Raw genomic sequence first — 16,788 nt, 5'->3', positions numbered from 1 at the left:
TATTGTCCCAATATGAGGAGTAAGTCGATTGCTGTTAACTCCATTCTATGTAAGTCATGACAGTTACGGGCTACCACTCAAGTTCAAAGTGTCTTGTTCCATCTACAAATACTCAGCCAGACACTGGACCTGCATAACACATATACGTTATTTTTGTTAACCCTTACCTTCTACTTCTGTGTCTGTCTGAGAATTGCCTTTTCCTTTACCCAAAGACTTGGTTTTGGTAGAACCTGTGCTTATTCCAGCTGCATCCTGTCCTTTTGTAAGTCCATTATGTTCACTTGTAGGAGAAGGACATTTCTGAGGAGACGATGGAGGACTGTTTAACTTATCCTTCTGAGTTCCGTGTCTATCTTTCAATTTTTTTTGTAACCTTTCATATGTTTTACTAGACCTTTCATCTCTAAAGTTGGATCTTCCATGAGCAGGCAGAGTATCTAAATGAAAGAAGAAAAAAAATAAATCACTAAGAACAGAATGCAATTAAAATACTACTAAATATGCTATGTGCTTCAGGTGCACACTTGGGTGTAAAATTAGGTCTCTGCTCCTATTGGAAAACTGAAGTTTCCAGCAGATAAACTAATATACACCAACAGCACATTAAAAACATGTCAGAGAAGGAAGTGTAATCTTTCTTTCCCACACCTTTTTTTCCAGTTAAAAATTATCCTTAAAATGTTTCTATAATCTTCCTTGAGCTGTAAGTCACAGGACAAAGTCAACACAGAAAAAATGTGTTACTTCATTACACAGGAGGAGGTTTGCTCTAATGCTGAATAGAAAATACACAAGTTTAAAGTTTTTGAATGCAACTAGAGCTCTATTACTTTAAAAGTGCTTTAGCAGAAATCAACAGGGACTCCCCCACACCCTTGAAGCACTGGACAACTGAAAGACACTAAAAGACTGAAGACAGTATGGCTGGGTCTTGTAAGTACACTACACCTGCGCACAGGAACCCCAAGCGTTGCCGCAGTATCAGCAAAGTCCCATCTCCAAAGCCAGAACGTGGCTTTGGCAAAGATTCAGTACCAGACCGATGAACTTTTCTGTCCGATTCTAACATTTTTATCCATTTGCCTTTATGCTTAGAAGCAGCTTACTAACTCAAGACTTAAAAACTGTGTACCACACGGCACCAATTCTTTCCTCAGTGTAACCCTATCCATAATAAATGATGAAAGCTTTCAAAAATATATATCCTTCAAAGCCAGCAATGGAATATATCCATTTTAAGGTAAGTTGGATCACTCAGTCTGAAGAATGAAATTCATTATTTGTCATTCCTTATGTGTGAGGAAGTTTAGAAAACAAGACCAAATAAAAACTTCCTTGCAAGAAGGAAAAATAAAATAAAAAAACTCAAGAACTTTTCAGTTTCTTTTTTTTAGGTCAGCTTAATTCCCTCGAAATTTGACAGAGAACTACTAGATTAGCTGTGACTATTTAGAAATTTGATTTTTACTATCATTAGATATTTAGGTGCTCTTGTTAGAGAATAAGCATGCTTTAAGAGCTTCTATGTTTTTTTCCTTCCTTTAAATTCAGATTCCTCATATAGGAGCCTAACCATGGGCTCTGACTTCTGAAACCCATAGCCAAAGTCAGTGGTCCAAAATTAAACATGAAATCTGTAGCAAATACATAACAAATTAAAGCATCCCTAGCCCTCTAATTCCCTAAATCCAAGGGCATCTAACATATATATTTAAAACAAAGCAAAACCAAAGAATCCCATGTTATGAATTTTTATTTTTTTATTAGCAGTTTAGCAAATGATTACTGAATTCATATTTAAGAAGATATAACCTAGCAGCAGAAATCTAAAAAATACTATTCAATTAAGTATTCAATGAAGAAGTATCCTTTATCTTTTATGTATTTAATTATCACACTCCAATCTCTTAATTTAGCAAACTAAAAGCAAACAACTGCCATCTACAGGAAATCAAGAAATTAATAAAACTATAAATAAGCACCCGAAGAGCATCTAATAATGTACTTTATCAAAGCAGTGCAAGGAAGAAATAAAGTTCAACTTAAGAATACACTAAGAATTCCAGAAAGATCAAGACGTTGGTATATTCTTATCTGACGGCTTTGTTCATCATGACTAAGGACAGTGACTATACGGAGGACATTTTTAGATTATTTTAGTAGTATCACAGAACACTGAGAATCTATGCATCTACAGCAACGTGACAAACTTGTGTTCAGTCTCCCCCTCCACAGCTTCTAGCTTCTTCCTCTAAAAACAGCAACGTGGCACAGCTCTCTCAATGTCTTGCAAAGTCGGCACCTGCTTTATAGCAGTTTATCTAAGAAAAGCAAGTCTATCAGAAAGGTAAATATTAATGTAAGAACCCAGTCTCTGAATTAACAGATACATACACTTTGCTACTGAACAGAATTTAAGGCAGATGTTGATAGAACGACCCAAGACAGCTTCAAGGACAGTATTAAGTTTAGGCTGGTGGTATCTGATGACTCAAGTTAGACTTCAATAGGGACACTGCACTAAATGCATACACTTTTGTGAAAAATAGCAATTTTTTTTCATAATCAATACTCAGAATTCATGTTTCATGCATCAAAGACATGTATCTCAGAACAGTGCTCAGGTATGGATTTAAATGCTGAATCTCGGGGGAAGACATCAGCCAAATCACTACAAATCCTCCCTGCATTGCTTTCCTGAGCAAATCATGGAATAGTTTGGGTTGGAAGGGACCTTCAAAGGTCATGTAGTCAAACCCCCTGCAATGAGCAGGGACATCTTCAACTAAATCAAGTTGCTCAGAGCATTTATACTGTCCTAAAATTACATTTGACTCTTTGATGGCAACCGCAAGGCTGATGTGGCCTCCAGTGAAACTGAGTTTATACCCCTGTTCTATAAGCTACTTACCCAGATCCCCATATACTTGTGAGGTGTGATACTGTGGAATGTACTGCGTTGCCATGTCACCAGCTCCTGTCACGGGCGAGTATATATGACGAGGTGGAGGGGGGATCATGGCTGGAAGAGGAAGGAAGCCAGGCAGTGGGGGGTGCGGAGGCCTGTGTATCACTGCATGACCACCAGGATGAAATTCTGGAGCCTGGGGAACCACCACAACCCTTCGAACACCGTTATCCTCAATGACCTGTATGGTGAGAGAGACCCGCACCAAAACAAAAATGACAGTCTGAAAGGTATGTTTCTAAAGATACTTACACAAAACTAGGAACACTAAAACCCTTAAATGTAAGAAAAGAAAAATAGCATAACAAAAAAAAAATAGTACAAATAAAAGACTACCTATGCTAAGTGTATTAACTGCAGCAATACCGTTAATTTTGCAATGTGATCGGGAAAAAACACCATTAAAAAAAACCCCTAACTGTAACATCTTATAAACAACCAGGCATATTTATGGCATGAGCTCAGCTTCTCCCTAGGGTCTTGTTTCCACCCTCATTCACATTGCTTGTATGCTACACTGCTCCTAGGATTCGTTTTACAGCATAACAAGTAGATTGCTCCCTAGAAGTGATTTGGTGGGTGGATGGACCTCGCTCTGCATAAATGGTGAGAGAAAAGGCACAACAGTGTCTGGTCTTCACTCTGTCACAAATTCAGTCCACTGAAATTTTCTAAACACTGAAATGTAGCTTTAATTATTTAAGTCCTTTTTGCTTACACAAAAAATATCATGATTTTATGAGAGGATTCAGATTATGCAGGAAGCAGCTTCCATAAAAAACAGGCTATTTACTTTACAATTTATTTGTTCTCTTGGGTCTTCTAGTAGCCTAAGTAACTCAGAAATAGATACCAAATTCATAGCAGTATGGACCTTAAGTTTAATAGTGTAAAATGAAAAGTCTGACAAGTCTATAACTGTGCCTCTAAATCCAACATCAACTCAATGGTAGGCCTCTACCAGGCAACTACAGATAAAAACCCTCTAAGAGCAGGAAGTGCACCATGTCAAGTACATCGCCTTAAGTTAAAAAATAAATACGTTTGTTATCCATTATCTTCATTGTGCTAGCAAAACACATAGTTCTGGCATAGGCCTGCTTGGTTGAGTGAGCCAACCAAACATCAGTGGAAAAGTCACTACAGACAGTGAATACAAACAGCTTGGAAAGAATGTGTAGACATGTGCTTTCCTTCAGAGTTTTAGAACTAGAGTTCCAAAAGGAAAAGGAGGGAGAAGTAAATAAATTTATTAATTGTTTTTTATTTATGTGATATAGGAAAAATAAAAATGCTTTATACTGTAGTTATCCCCAGCTTCCAACAGAGGACAGTATACTATATTGCTGCCAAACACGGACTGAAGCAAGTAGAGGTATAATAGAACTAAATGAAAATGGACAGACAAAAGATGGTTATGCTGATGTTGTTCTTCCAGGCTGATTGCTTTAGACATTTAGCTGGTTTCCAGTTTCTCTCAAAACATATCTGCAGTTGCTGACATTTAAAAATACACTATGCCTGAAGAAACCATATAAGTTACTTTGCTGGGACTGCATTAAGTCTGGGATAACTCTTAGCTCTACAGTGTTAAGACTTTCCTGTTTGCAAGACTAGCACCAAATCCTGTGGCTTGTAACAGGAACTTCCATCATAAACCACAACATCTGGTATGTTTTGTCAGCAGTAAATAATTCAGAAGTCTTATAAACTACAAGTTTTCCTAGACTTTGATACTTCTACTCAGCTGAAAACACCAGACATGAGCTCATTCCACCTGTACTCTGAGCTGGTCTATAGATGTGAGGCACCTTTGGTTCAAGAGTCAGAGCTGTCTTAGCACAACACCTGCCAGCGCTAACAAGCTCCAAGGGAAGGCAAACCCGTGTGTCCCAGCAAGGCCCAGTCCTACAGCCTGTCTGTGGCAAGCTGTCCTCAAAGGAAGGATCAAGTAACTTCAAAAGATTATTCCAACTGTCACAGGTTACATGACACTTTAAAAATTAAGTACTTCACCAATTCAAATTTACTCAATAAATATGGTGACACTCAGAATTTCACTTATCTCAAAAATTCTTTCAGCTCTTTAAAAATGAATTCTAAATAGGAATCAAGACTTTTTACTATGACCTAAAGATAAAAAGACTTGCATGATTATTTCAAATTCTTTTTTTTTTCTGCCTGTTTGGGCAGAAAACTATGAAGGATGCTTGAATCAACTTATCAGTCAACTTTGAACAGATGAAAGGCAAAACCACTGAACATTAGCCTGCCTAACCTAACGGCCTTTTCTTTTGCTAAAGGACAATTTTTTAATGCGGTTTAGATAATCTGTGTAACATCTGCTGGATACTGTGGGGTTTTTGTTTGTATTTGATGTGTTGTGGCCTCTTTATCGTGTACACCATGGGGTGCACACTGAGTCAGATGTAGGCTGGTCACAACGACAGAGCATCATGAGAAATAAATAATGGAGAGTGATACTCATCTGCTCTAACTTCCAGGTCTGATCTACTACGCCCTAGGCTCATTCTGTAGTTGAGGGGAAGAAAGAGACACCATCCAGAAGGCCACACATCTCATTATAATAGAGGTGTCAAAAATAGCCAAGAGGAATCACCCTTTTAATCTACTTTAAAGGATATCCATGTTATCTAGCTCACATTTAATTTTCAGGCATCTAAATTAGGAATCACACAGCACAGAAAATCAGAGCCCTATTTTAAGATAAGTTGTGGAAACACGTATTATACAATAATTTATCCCAAATAGACAGCTGACATTTTTTTCCATGTTGTTTGCTACACTTTTTCTAACTGATCTGTTTTACACCTTATCTGCAGGGAACTTCCCAGACATGAACTATGTATGTATATGAAATTATATTGTTGCCAAAAGAAAATATCCACTAACCTACAATTCAGTACAGGTTCTACATAATGAACTACTTGGGTCACGGTTGTACTTTATGTTCAGAGGGCATCAAGTACATTAAGATCCTGAACTCAACAAGGAACTGTGCTTGTTATTGTCATGTAACTAGTTAATATATAACTAAACAAGCACACATATAGCATGAGAAGTCTCCTATCACAGAGATACTATGGGGCATCTCCCCTTATTTACTTGCTTGACCACAGCAACTCTGAAACTTGACACATCAATTTACTGAATTAGCTACTTTGGTTCTACTCACATAATTTGCATGAAAAGAAAAAAAATAAGAATCAAGTGAAGGGACGTACCTGTGGGGCATATCCAGGAGGCACATAAATAGTAGGCACTGAACCATTTGGGGACATCATTGGAACCTGAGCAGGACCTAAACAGGTTACAGAAATATTCAGTACCAGTTAATAAGCTGAGAAAGCTCAAAGAACATACTGAACTGCAAGGTCTCTGTGAAAAATACACACGATAACATGGATAAACAAAGGCAATGAACCGTACAGATAAAATTATAGCAAAGGGCACTCTTAGAAATCTAAGAAACAGTCAAAAAAACTTCAGAAACTAAATTTAAAAAAAATCACCAGCAGATCTTTCTCTGCCAGTAAACTCACAAATAGCTTATGTCAAAAGTCCAAAGAAGTGTCCCAAGATGAAAAGAAAATACATGAGACTTTAAAACAGAAACGACCCCCACCCCGTATTTGAAATAAATTGCTGAAATGAGACAGCATTCAGTTAAGACATGCAAAGTAAATTACTTAGAAAATTGCTGCTCTGTTACTATAGACTTATCACCTCGAGTGGTCTCAGAACCAGAGGAGAGAGAGGTGGCAAACAGGACACTAACTTAAGGTCACAGGGGAAAACCAATGCGTTACAAACCAGTTAAGTCTGCTTCTGCTAATGGGAAAGGTTGTGATACCATGATGACCCTTGTACCATGCAAATGGAAACAACAGAGTTCGCAAACGCTTAGATAAATATGACACAAAGGGGATGGGTTAAGGTGGCATTTGTAGATTAAGTCCTGCCTGGAAAACCTGATACCTTCAAAGAGCACAGGGATGCTGTTACATGCTTGGATTTTCAAAAAGCTTTCCACAATCTTTCTCAAAGACTCTAAAAGAGATAACGCTGCCTTTGGTTAGAAAGGAAACAGGGTTTCTCAAGAATAGCTTGAGAACAGGGAACAAAGAAGGGAAGTGATTAGCTTTCAAAGTGCCTGGAGTGACCAAAGGAATCCCCGAGGCATGCAGAGATGAATCTATTCAATGCATTAACAAGGAAATGAACAGCAAGGTGACAAATCCTTGGTATGCACTCAGAGAGCTGCAAAGGAGCTCACAGTACTCAATGACCAGATGATGAAAACGCACAAAAAATAGTGCTGATAAGTACAGAGTAATGCACCTGGACAAAAACAACAGAAGTATTTGTTTACAATGATAAGCCATAAGTTAGCTGCAAAAAAAGCAACTATGGAGTTACTACATATATTTCTAAGGAAATGCCAGCCAAGCACTGTTCAGTGGCATTTGCTGAAAGAAAGAGAACATTAAAAACCAGTACTAACAGTGCACAAGCAGAAAACATTATTACACTATGCTATAAATCCACACTGTACCTCAATACCTATGTGTAATGCTTGTCTCCATCTTTCAAAAAGAACAAACAGAACTAGAAAAGGACCAAAAAAAAAAAAAGTTTACAGTGGCTTTCCACCTGTTTATCAGGAAAGACTAAAAAGACCAGGATTCTTCCACCTGAAGATGGTTAAAACATAAAAAGACTTGCAGCAGAGAAATAGTAAAAGACCTATAAAAAAGCACCCACAAACTGCCTAAAAATGGGAAGATAGATCGTTCATGGTTTCTCATGTGCAAAAGCCAGAGATACTAAATTAAATCACCACGTAAAATTTTTAAAACAGATAAAAAGAATTTGCAACTATGCATATGCAACTAAATTGTGTAACTCCTTGCTTTAAGAACATTGTGGAAATGAAAGGTCAGGTTCAGAAGAGGTTAACCAAATTAAGAGAAGTAATGCATTAAGAGCTGTAAAAAAAATACAAGTGCTTCTTTTGGTGCAGGAGGTTAGAAACAAGAAAGTTATCTGGTGTGCCTGCCCTGTCCTTGCACACTCCCCTTTAATATTTGATAGTGGCCTCTAGGCGAGCAAACACATTGGCAGAGGCCTCAAGCGGGACCGCCTACAGGTGTCCTTACATTCTTGTGTTTAAAATACACAAGGCAACAATCGCTAAAGTTTAATAATTAAAGAAAAACTGAAACACAATATAATCTGACCATGTTCTGTGGCAAGTGCATAAGGTCGGGATTCAGACACTTCAAGCTGCATTTCTCCAAATTGCTTGTTCAGTGTAGTGAAGGTACCAAGAGCACCAACCCAACTCTTACTGAAGTTTCAGTAAGATTTCTGAAAGGGCATCCATAGCTCCACATTAATGTTTTTTTAAAACTCATTTAAGATCTGCAAATGGAAAGTGCTAAGTAAATGCAAAGTACGATACCTAAGACTCGCGTAGCTCATTCTTCTAAGCATGAACTTGACAGAAATATAAAGGTAACTATGTCCGAATGCCAAGAGGGGAGAGAAGGAACAAAAAGCATTCTTTAAAAAAGTAGCATGTAATCCACCTTTATTATACATAAGAAGATACAGAAGTTACTGTGTAACAGCAAAGAATATAAAGACTACAGCAAACTACAAATTGAGAACTGAACCTTCTTTGTGTCTTTTTGCTCAGCTGAAACTCAAAAATGTTTCAGAGAAAGTTTCTCCTGAGTATGAAGGGCTACAAAGAAATTAGAGTGAAAAGCAGTGAAAGAGATACTGAAAGTGTTTAGAACATTAGCTTACAATAAATTTTAAAAATTCAACAGTAATGGAAGTATATTTATTATAAATTGCCATTCAGCCAAATAATGGTTTAAGTTCTTACCTAAGAGTGTCAATTTTATACAGCTAATATCTTGTATTGCTTAGTTGGAGGTTTTCCATTTTAAGCTATGTAAGTTTGAGGTAAATTGAGAGTTAAGACCACAGTTACGGGAGCTTTTTATAGCAAACTCAGCTTTTTGGGGGATGAAGGAACTGTAACATGAACAGCCTGTTTCTTTGTGAACTGGTGGGTATTTCTGCATTTGGCCTTTTTTTTTGTTTTGCTTTTAAGTTCTAAAGAACATTGTTTAAGAATACTTTTAAAGTTCACCTATTTAGTGCTTTAATTTCTCTAAAACCAAAAAAGTAGTTTTCTCCAATCCAGTATAATGGTTGATCCACAAAACCATTTTCAGTATACCCATAATCTAGTGGTCACAAAAATAAAGACATAAAGGCAATGTATGAACCTGAAATAACATTGCAGTGTTACAGTAAAATTCATAGTTGGAAAACGTGCATTCCATCTTCAGCACTTTAAAGTTCCAGAATGAATGAACTCTAATTTACTTCTGATGAGATTTGCAAGTGGCTGTGGAATGAATTTAGACTGCAAAAGAACATTCAAGAAAATGGAAAGCATGGAAAAAAAGTTGGCAGACTTTATATATTTTAATGAACATAGGATCTTTACAGTTAAATTACTGATTTCTTGACAGAAAGCATATTACTACCTGCAAAATTAAAAACAAACAAACAAACAACTTTCCTGTCTCTAAAGATAAAATGCTAATACAATACAAAAGTAGATTTTTTTTTCTTTTTAAGAACAAGTAATATGAAGATCTTGGCTCTACTTCAGTGAAATACACTGCAAGAGGAACATTCATGCTTTTAGGTATTGTGTAGACTGGTGCATGACACAGCCAGTGTGTTTTACCACAAGGTGAGACTGATTATAAAGTGCCAGCAAACAACAACCAGGAATCTGCGTCAAGCAAACACCTTATTTTCTATATTGCACATAAATGGAATTGACTTCATCCAAATCACTACGTTATAAATGTTGATGACTTGACTGTTGTAAGAGGAGGTCTCGAATCTTCTGTATACTTTTAGGTATACAAGTTCTTTTATGTAAGAAGTGGAAAAGAAGTATTGTGGGAGACAATCTATGTTTATACTTTATTATTGAAAAATGACTCATCAAAGTAAAGGTCTATTTAACTCAGCTGAAGCAGATGTTTCACCACACCTTCAGTTTATTATTGTCCTGAAATTAAGTGTTTCGCTACTATGAAAGGGAAAGCTTGCAAAGTCTCTATGTAAGCATTTTGTCCTAAGATTTAAAAAAATAAAAATCAAGGTGCCCACCAAAGATCACATAGGACTCAAGAGTATGTGCCCTGAAACAGGAAGTATATTTAAAAAACTGCAATAATGGGAGGAATACTTCGCCCCCCCCCAGCAACAGCTGGTGAAATTCCCCAACATGTCTATTTGAGTAGGCTGTAAAAACCTCATTATGCTCACTACAGCTACAATAACCGTGTAGCAAAATTAACAGCGCTGCATGATCGCGAGGATCTTGACGAGCTGATCTAAACATAGCAACTCCTGAACATTTGAGGATACCGCCACCGCTTGCCTAACAGATAGACCATTTCTTTTTATTTCCACCATTCTCTCCATGTTGAGTCTCCCACAGAGGCGGCCGGTGAGGTCCGCACCGCGGCCCCGGCGGATGCTCTTCCGGGGCAGTGACCGCCCATACCCCGCTCTTACAAAACCCGGGCTGGCCGCGGCCTCTTGCCGCACCGCCTGCCGGCCACAGCCACGGCGTGGGGGCCGCCGCAGCCCCCCAGGCCCGGCCGGCCCCCGCCTCACCCAGAGAGGGGCTGAGCAGCGCTCGGCTTCCCCGCCTCTCTCACCCCGCGGGGGCTGCCCGCACCGCCGCACCTTGCTTGTCGTGTTTCACCGCGGCGGCCGAGCCGGGCGGCCGGGACGGGACACCTTACCGCTCATTTCGGGTTGGGCAGCGGGCGGGCCGGGCCCGGGCTGACGGCTGCTCCCCGGCGCGCCGCGGCAGGCGGGGCGGCAGCGGCGGCGGGCGGGGCGGGTCGCTCAGGTGCGCGGCTGCCCGCTCCGCTCCGTTCCGCTCCGCCCCGCGGCCTGCTCCGCGCCGCTGCGCTCCGCCCTGCCCGCGCCGCGCCCGGGAGCCGGGCCGCCTGCCGCTCCGGGCTTCAAGGAGCGAGCGCCGCGGGTTTTCGGGGGGCATCGTCCCCGCCCGGGGAGGGTTCCTGAGCCATGCCGCCGCTCTGCTTTGCACTGCAGTCTACCGACTGGCATCGGCTGGGGTGATCCAAGTTCTTTAGCTTGAAAGCTTTTACGGTAATTAGCATAATTAAGTTATAAAGAATTACTCCAGCCCCAGTCCTTCCACAGGATTTACCTTTAGCTGAACTGCTAATCAGTTTACACCTAAGAAAGGATGTGCACCGATACACACTTTCTGGCCTGGCGGTCAGAAAGCTGCAATGACTTTGATACTAATCTATGTGGCTACTGCGGCTCATGAGCACTGCTATACTTAGCATTAGTCTAATGTGAACGGCGATGAATCACTCTTATCCCCAGGAGGAAATAGCATTCAGGATTTACTGCAGCACATTAGGTTAACTATGGCTCTATAACGGAACACCCACACTTTGACATCACGCAGGCGATGATATGCATCACTGACGCAAGCACTGGCAGGATCAAACACAAAGGCCACAGCAGTTGAAACAATAGAGAGCGCAAGCTGACGTAGCAGCACACCCCTCTAAGACTGACAGGCTGCAGTAAATCAATAGACCCAGATGCCACAAATAGTTGCACCACTTTGTCTTTTACATAACGGCTAAGACTTCAAAAGTTTTATTTTGGGCTCCCAGCAGCTACAACTAATTACAAAAACCAGTAACAACCACCAACAATTGGTTGATGTTTGTCTTGTAAGCTGTGCCTGGAAAATACTTCTAAATTAGTACTTTAGGTTCAGGCACTAAAAACTTTTCACAAAGCATCAGCAGCTTTACATTTACTAGGTGTAATGTGATCAAAGCAAGTAACAACAGAAAAGAAGAGCAAACTCAGAACTTAATGTTAGGCCTGAGCTGGGGAAGAAGCACAAGAAAGACCTGTGAACACTGCAAGGACACAGGCAGTGAGAAGACTTTAGTTTGCAACGCTGTCAATTTAACATATTCCTTATGCTTTAAATTCATCCTGACAAAACAATCCCTTCCCCCATCCATCTGTCTACTTTTGCCATCAAGGCTGTGGAACAGCAGCTTACAAAGCAGCAACTTCAATTTAAATATAGTAATTGGCTACAAAAATCTATCAGTAGACTACAGGCTGGCAAATGTGAGGAAAAACCTGAAGGTAAAATGTTCACACAGTTCCTTTGAAAAGCAGGGAAAAGAAGCATCGGTTTCATCCACAGAGACTTTGGAGTAATGGATAAAAGAACAGAAAGCTGTGAAACCTAACTACAGTGTTTTTAAAGATTACATCCTAATGAGATCCTGATCTTTCCTATGAAACCATACATACATACTTTAAAAAAAAAAAAAAGTGAAATCCCTTCTCATAGGCAAAGTGAAGAGATGACAAGTTCCTATAGCACTTTATCATTAATACAGATATCAGTTTTCTTTCATAACAGCCTCACATACTTTCAAGGGAAAAAGTTGACAATGGTTTCTATGTTCAAATGTTAAATGTACTTTCATTTCACCTGCTTCTAAACAATGACCATGATGTATTTTTTTGTGATGAAAAAGACTGCAAGCCCATGCCATTGAATGGCACAACTTCATGAAGTTAAACTTGGGAGCTTGCAGAAGGATGATTTTAGTGTTTGAGAGACTTCAACAGTAAACATTCTTTCTGAAGCAATTGTGTGGCACAGTGATGAGTTCTATCCTACTTCATTAAAAAAAAAAAAAGTATCAATGAATCAAAGATGTTAATGTGGAAATACAACACAGACATTGTACTGTGCACCCAAGATTGTTAAATTGCTCCATTTCATTTGCTGTTTCATGTTTAGACTTAGGGTAACTATCTAGTAACTAAGTGGAAGAGTTACGTTCAAAAAATTGTTTTCTCTCCCTTGCACTCTTCCAATTTAAATATCAGGTGAACCATAAATCATTGCATTTCAAAAGAAGCCAAATATGATATACTATTCTTAACACAGGGAAGCATTGATGAAAATATTTGATGAAAAATAACCTGAACTTGTTCTAATCTGTGTTGCATATTTGCTTAGCTTTTTCCTCATGGAGAGCCTGATTTCCTAGCACTTAACGCTGAGCAGTACTGATCCACAACCTTTTCAGACTAATATTTAATATTTGTGCACACTGCTTAATCACGTTCCATTTGATTCACAACATTCAGGATAAGCTACAATTTAATCATCTATCAGTTCTTACCGCTAGGAATTTGTGTTTTCCTAATCAGATTATTTTTTTTGGCCATATAGCACTGCAGGCCAGGAAGTTAAAAAGTTAAGCAGTACTGCTGACAGCTACTTGTGGTTAAGAGGTGAATAGCACAAGTGAGTCTCAACAGTTGGCAGGTTCTGGTGTGTAGACAGTGGCTTCTACAAAAGGGCACGTTGATTCAGAGAAGAGAGACCTTGGAAGGAACACATGTTAACTTCAGCTTCCCCCTTCACCCACCCCCAAGTTGTACCAAAATGAAATTATGTAGTATAATTATTTTTAAAGGCCTTTTTCGGCATCATTCTATTGAACTTATTATACTAATGAGTCAGTTTTCCTGTGCATGCTTTCCTGTGCAAGCACCTGGCTACATTGATTTGAAACCAGATTGCAAAATTATCTGGCTCTTTCTGCCATCTCAGAGCTGCCATTCAAAGAAGCACCCCCTGTCCCCCCTGCCCCCTAGTGCAAATTTCTTAATTATTATACACATATGTGTGCGTATATATATTATGACTTGGATATGACTTATTGAATATTACTTATACGAATACGATGTATTGATTAAGAAAAAAAAAGCACACATATAAATGCTAAAACAATTTTACCACATCCTAGGGTAGGGTATTTTAAAACTATGGATGAAATTACACAGAAAACTCCGTGGATATAGTAAAACTCTGTTTGTGCAAACTGTGATTGAGTATTACAACACACACAGTGTCAGAAACTCAAGCAAGAAATTAATACCAGAAAAGGCTGCTAAGGGAAAATTCAGTGCCCAACTCAAATTTTTATTTATACCCAAGGCAGACCACCTCTAAAAATGTACTAATTTGAGTCCCTGGAATCTACTAACAGCATATACATTCATTTGAAAACCTCAAAATTGTTTAGGCTTCAAGCTTATAGTCTAAACAAACATAATCCAGATTCAGATGGTCCATTTAAAATAAACCAAAGCACAACAAAAATTATTATGATTGTAAGCACATGAAGTCCTCCTAATATCCAAAATAAATACCACATGCATCTTTCTTTAAAGGGATCGATTTGGGAGTGGTCATTCCTAACTGGAAGACATAAAACTAAGCAGGACACGAGGTGTCTCAGCTTTCCAGGAATCCCATAATCCAGGTTTCTTCATGATTTAGCAGAAAAGAGGGAACACTAGGTAAATCTAGAATGACACTGGCTCCACAACTAGAATTCTAGGGTGCAAAACCAGGGCTAAATCTTCTTCATAGTAAAGGCAGAAGGTTCGTGATAACTGCTGATTTAATAAATAAGACCCTCATATCCAACAGCCCTGTACCACTGAAATTTTACTCTCTTAGATGTAATTCTTGTACTAGGGAAGTGAAATTGCTGTTCTGGTCAGATGAAAAGGTCTTCTGTAACAACACAAAGAAATGGACAGAGAGTTCAGTCCTACAGGACTTTATCTTTTCACACTCTCTACATACAATTATTTGTAGGCCTACATTAGAGGCATTCACTTGAGTCCACCAAAGCTTGCACCAACCTTGCAGTTCCACAAACAAATGTTCAGATGTAGGTTTCTAAACTATGAAATAAACTTTGAAGTGACGCTTTATTAGACAGTTTTTTTCCAAATCATGAGTGAAGAAAACAGTCCCTGAAGCTGACAATTCAAAAGGTGACATTTAATAATACGAAAACCTTCTGTCATGATAAAAACTGTAGGAAACAAGCCCCAAGCAGATGACACAATCGTTGCACGACAAAAATGAGACATAAGACCAAACTGAAAACATCAGATGTTACACAGCTTACACTCTGCAGCATCTAAAGCAAGCACCTGACTGCAGCAGGGCAATTCACTGGCTGCCTCCGGAGCACATCTCTGCTCCTGCACATTCATCAGGGAGCTGCCTCATGCCAAATTACACAAATCACTAAGCACAGTGTGTCCTCAAGTAGATATCTGGTTCAGGCCTGCTCTAGTCACTTTCCTGTCCAATTTCAGTAGAATACATCAAGTATTTGAGAGTAGATTCCTACTGTCAGGAAAAAGTGGTCTTCTCATTGAGTTAGTAGGTGGGCTGAACTCTGTGCTAGGCTCAAGTGGATTAACCCCACAGCTTGCTCCTGTCCAGGAGTGTGCTATGAACACCAGACTACAGACTAACCTGGGTCACTGCTGCTGAAGACAGACCACTAAAAGCTGGAAAGCAACACACTAAGCTCCTGTCTATGCTAGAGATGCTTAACTCCTTTAATCCAAGAGCTTCTAAATGGACAAGACAGAGCCAGCCTTTAGAACAGGAACCAGAACCCAGGACTTCACCTAAATTGTACAGGAATCCCCATTACATCAATAGAAAAAGGCAAATTGCCTTCCCCTGGAGTTTTTGTCTAGAATCTTATATTTTTCAGAGGTGAAGATGCTGATCTTCAACAGATGACATGGAAAAAAGCCTGAACTCAGAATACCATGAGGCTCTGCTGGAATCAGGAACTACAGGTTCAGATTCTATGGTACTTCATAGAGCATTCTGGATTCTGGGCAAGTGCTTTAACCAATTTCCTTCTGCTGATACTGTTTGCATTTGAGGATAAACTTAATATAGCCCAAGTGAAAAATAGCTTTTCCTTTTGGAGAGAAAGGCAAAATCTATATAGTGTCTTTATATTGTCTCTATTTTGGCATGGTTTTAATGCCTGGCTTCTGGCTGCCCCTCTGCAGCCTCATGTTTTGTACAATTACAGGCATGTAGGGAATCCCATGGTCAAAACAGGAGAAACAATGGATTCAGTTTGCTTGCTAGGATCTTGTCATGATTCAGTGGGTGAGACATGGGCTGTGTCTGAGACTTTTGCAGCTAAAAGTTTCTCAAATTAGAACTAAGGTGGAATTCAAACACCCCAAACATGACTCCTTGTGACCACAGTTCATTGCACAGACATACTTTTCGTTTTTTTCAGCAGTAATAAACAAGCCTATGATTGCGGCTACAATAGGGGATGCTCTGAAGACAGTGGAAATAAAAGTTTGACTGAAAAACTACTGATCTTAAAACATCTTAATAACATTGCACCTGACATGATAACTACTTAAACTTTTAGATTAAGACTTCTGATTCTGCTGTTGACTTAAGGTCAACACACAAGAATTTTCATGTTCAAAAGGCTTTGCAGAAATTTGGTCCCAAATTAATTAACCCCAAATCAGGGTACACATAAAAAAGAACTGATGTTCTCAGTCAGACTTAGCAGCATAGAAAGGCACCATGCTTACTACCAACACCCAGAGCCTCTTCTGTAGTGAAATGTTCCTACCATCATACAGATCACTAAACACCGTCAACCGATTCCCACTGCACAACTCACATTTTATGTTGAAAGTGGTTCAAAAGTGTTTCTGAGGGTCTGGGTTAGCTAAAAAATAATACATCATCACCGGTAACTAATAAAGGCTTCGCAAAATTGTATTTAAGT

General features: G+C 39.2%; 1 protein-coding gene across 7 annotated transcripts in view; it reads right to left on the bottom strand.

The window, feature by feature from the left end:
* Nucleotides 1-16,788, bottom strand: part of FNDC3A (fibronectin type III domain containing 3A) — a 121,704-nt gene that overhangs the window by 47,033 nt on the left and 57,883 nt on the right. For 6 of the 7 annotated variants that reach the window (XM_082054722.1, XM_082054725.1, XM_082054723.1 and 3 more), the window contains 3 exons: nucleotides 6,217-6,293; nucleotides 2,915-3,152; nucleotides 168-440 (listed from right to left, as the gene is read on the bottom strand). In XM_082054722.1, the coding sequence (XP_081910848.1) occupies nucleotides 168-440; nucleotides 2,915-3,152; nucleotides 6,217-6,293 (588 nt within the window). Of the gene's footprint in view, nucleotides 1-167; nucleotides 441-2,914; nucleotides 3,153-6,216; nucleotides 6,294-10,845; nucleotides 10,903-16,788 lie in introns of those variants that run through there. The other variant, XM_082054728.1, reaches the window with a different exon arrangement.

The sequence above is a fragment of the Streptopelia decaocto genome, assembly GCF_964273445.1.
Source record: "Streptopelia decaocto genome assembly, chromosome: 1".
Classification (NCBI taxonomy): domain Eukaryota; kingdom Metazoa; phylum Chordata; class Aves; order Columbiformes; family Columbidae; genus Streptopelia; species Streptopelia decaocto.
The sequence above is the reverse complement of the archived record's forward strand: the minus strand, read 5'-3'. Positions and strand labels throughout refer to the sequence as shown.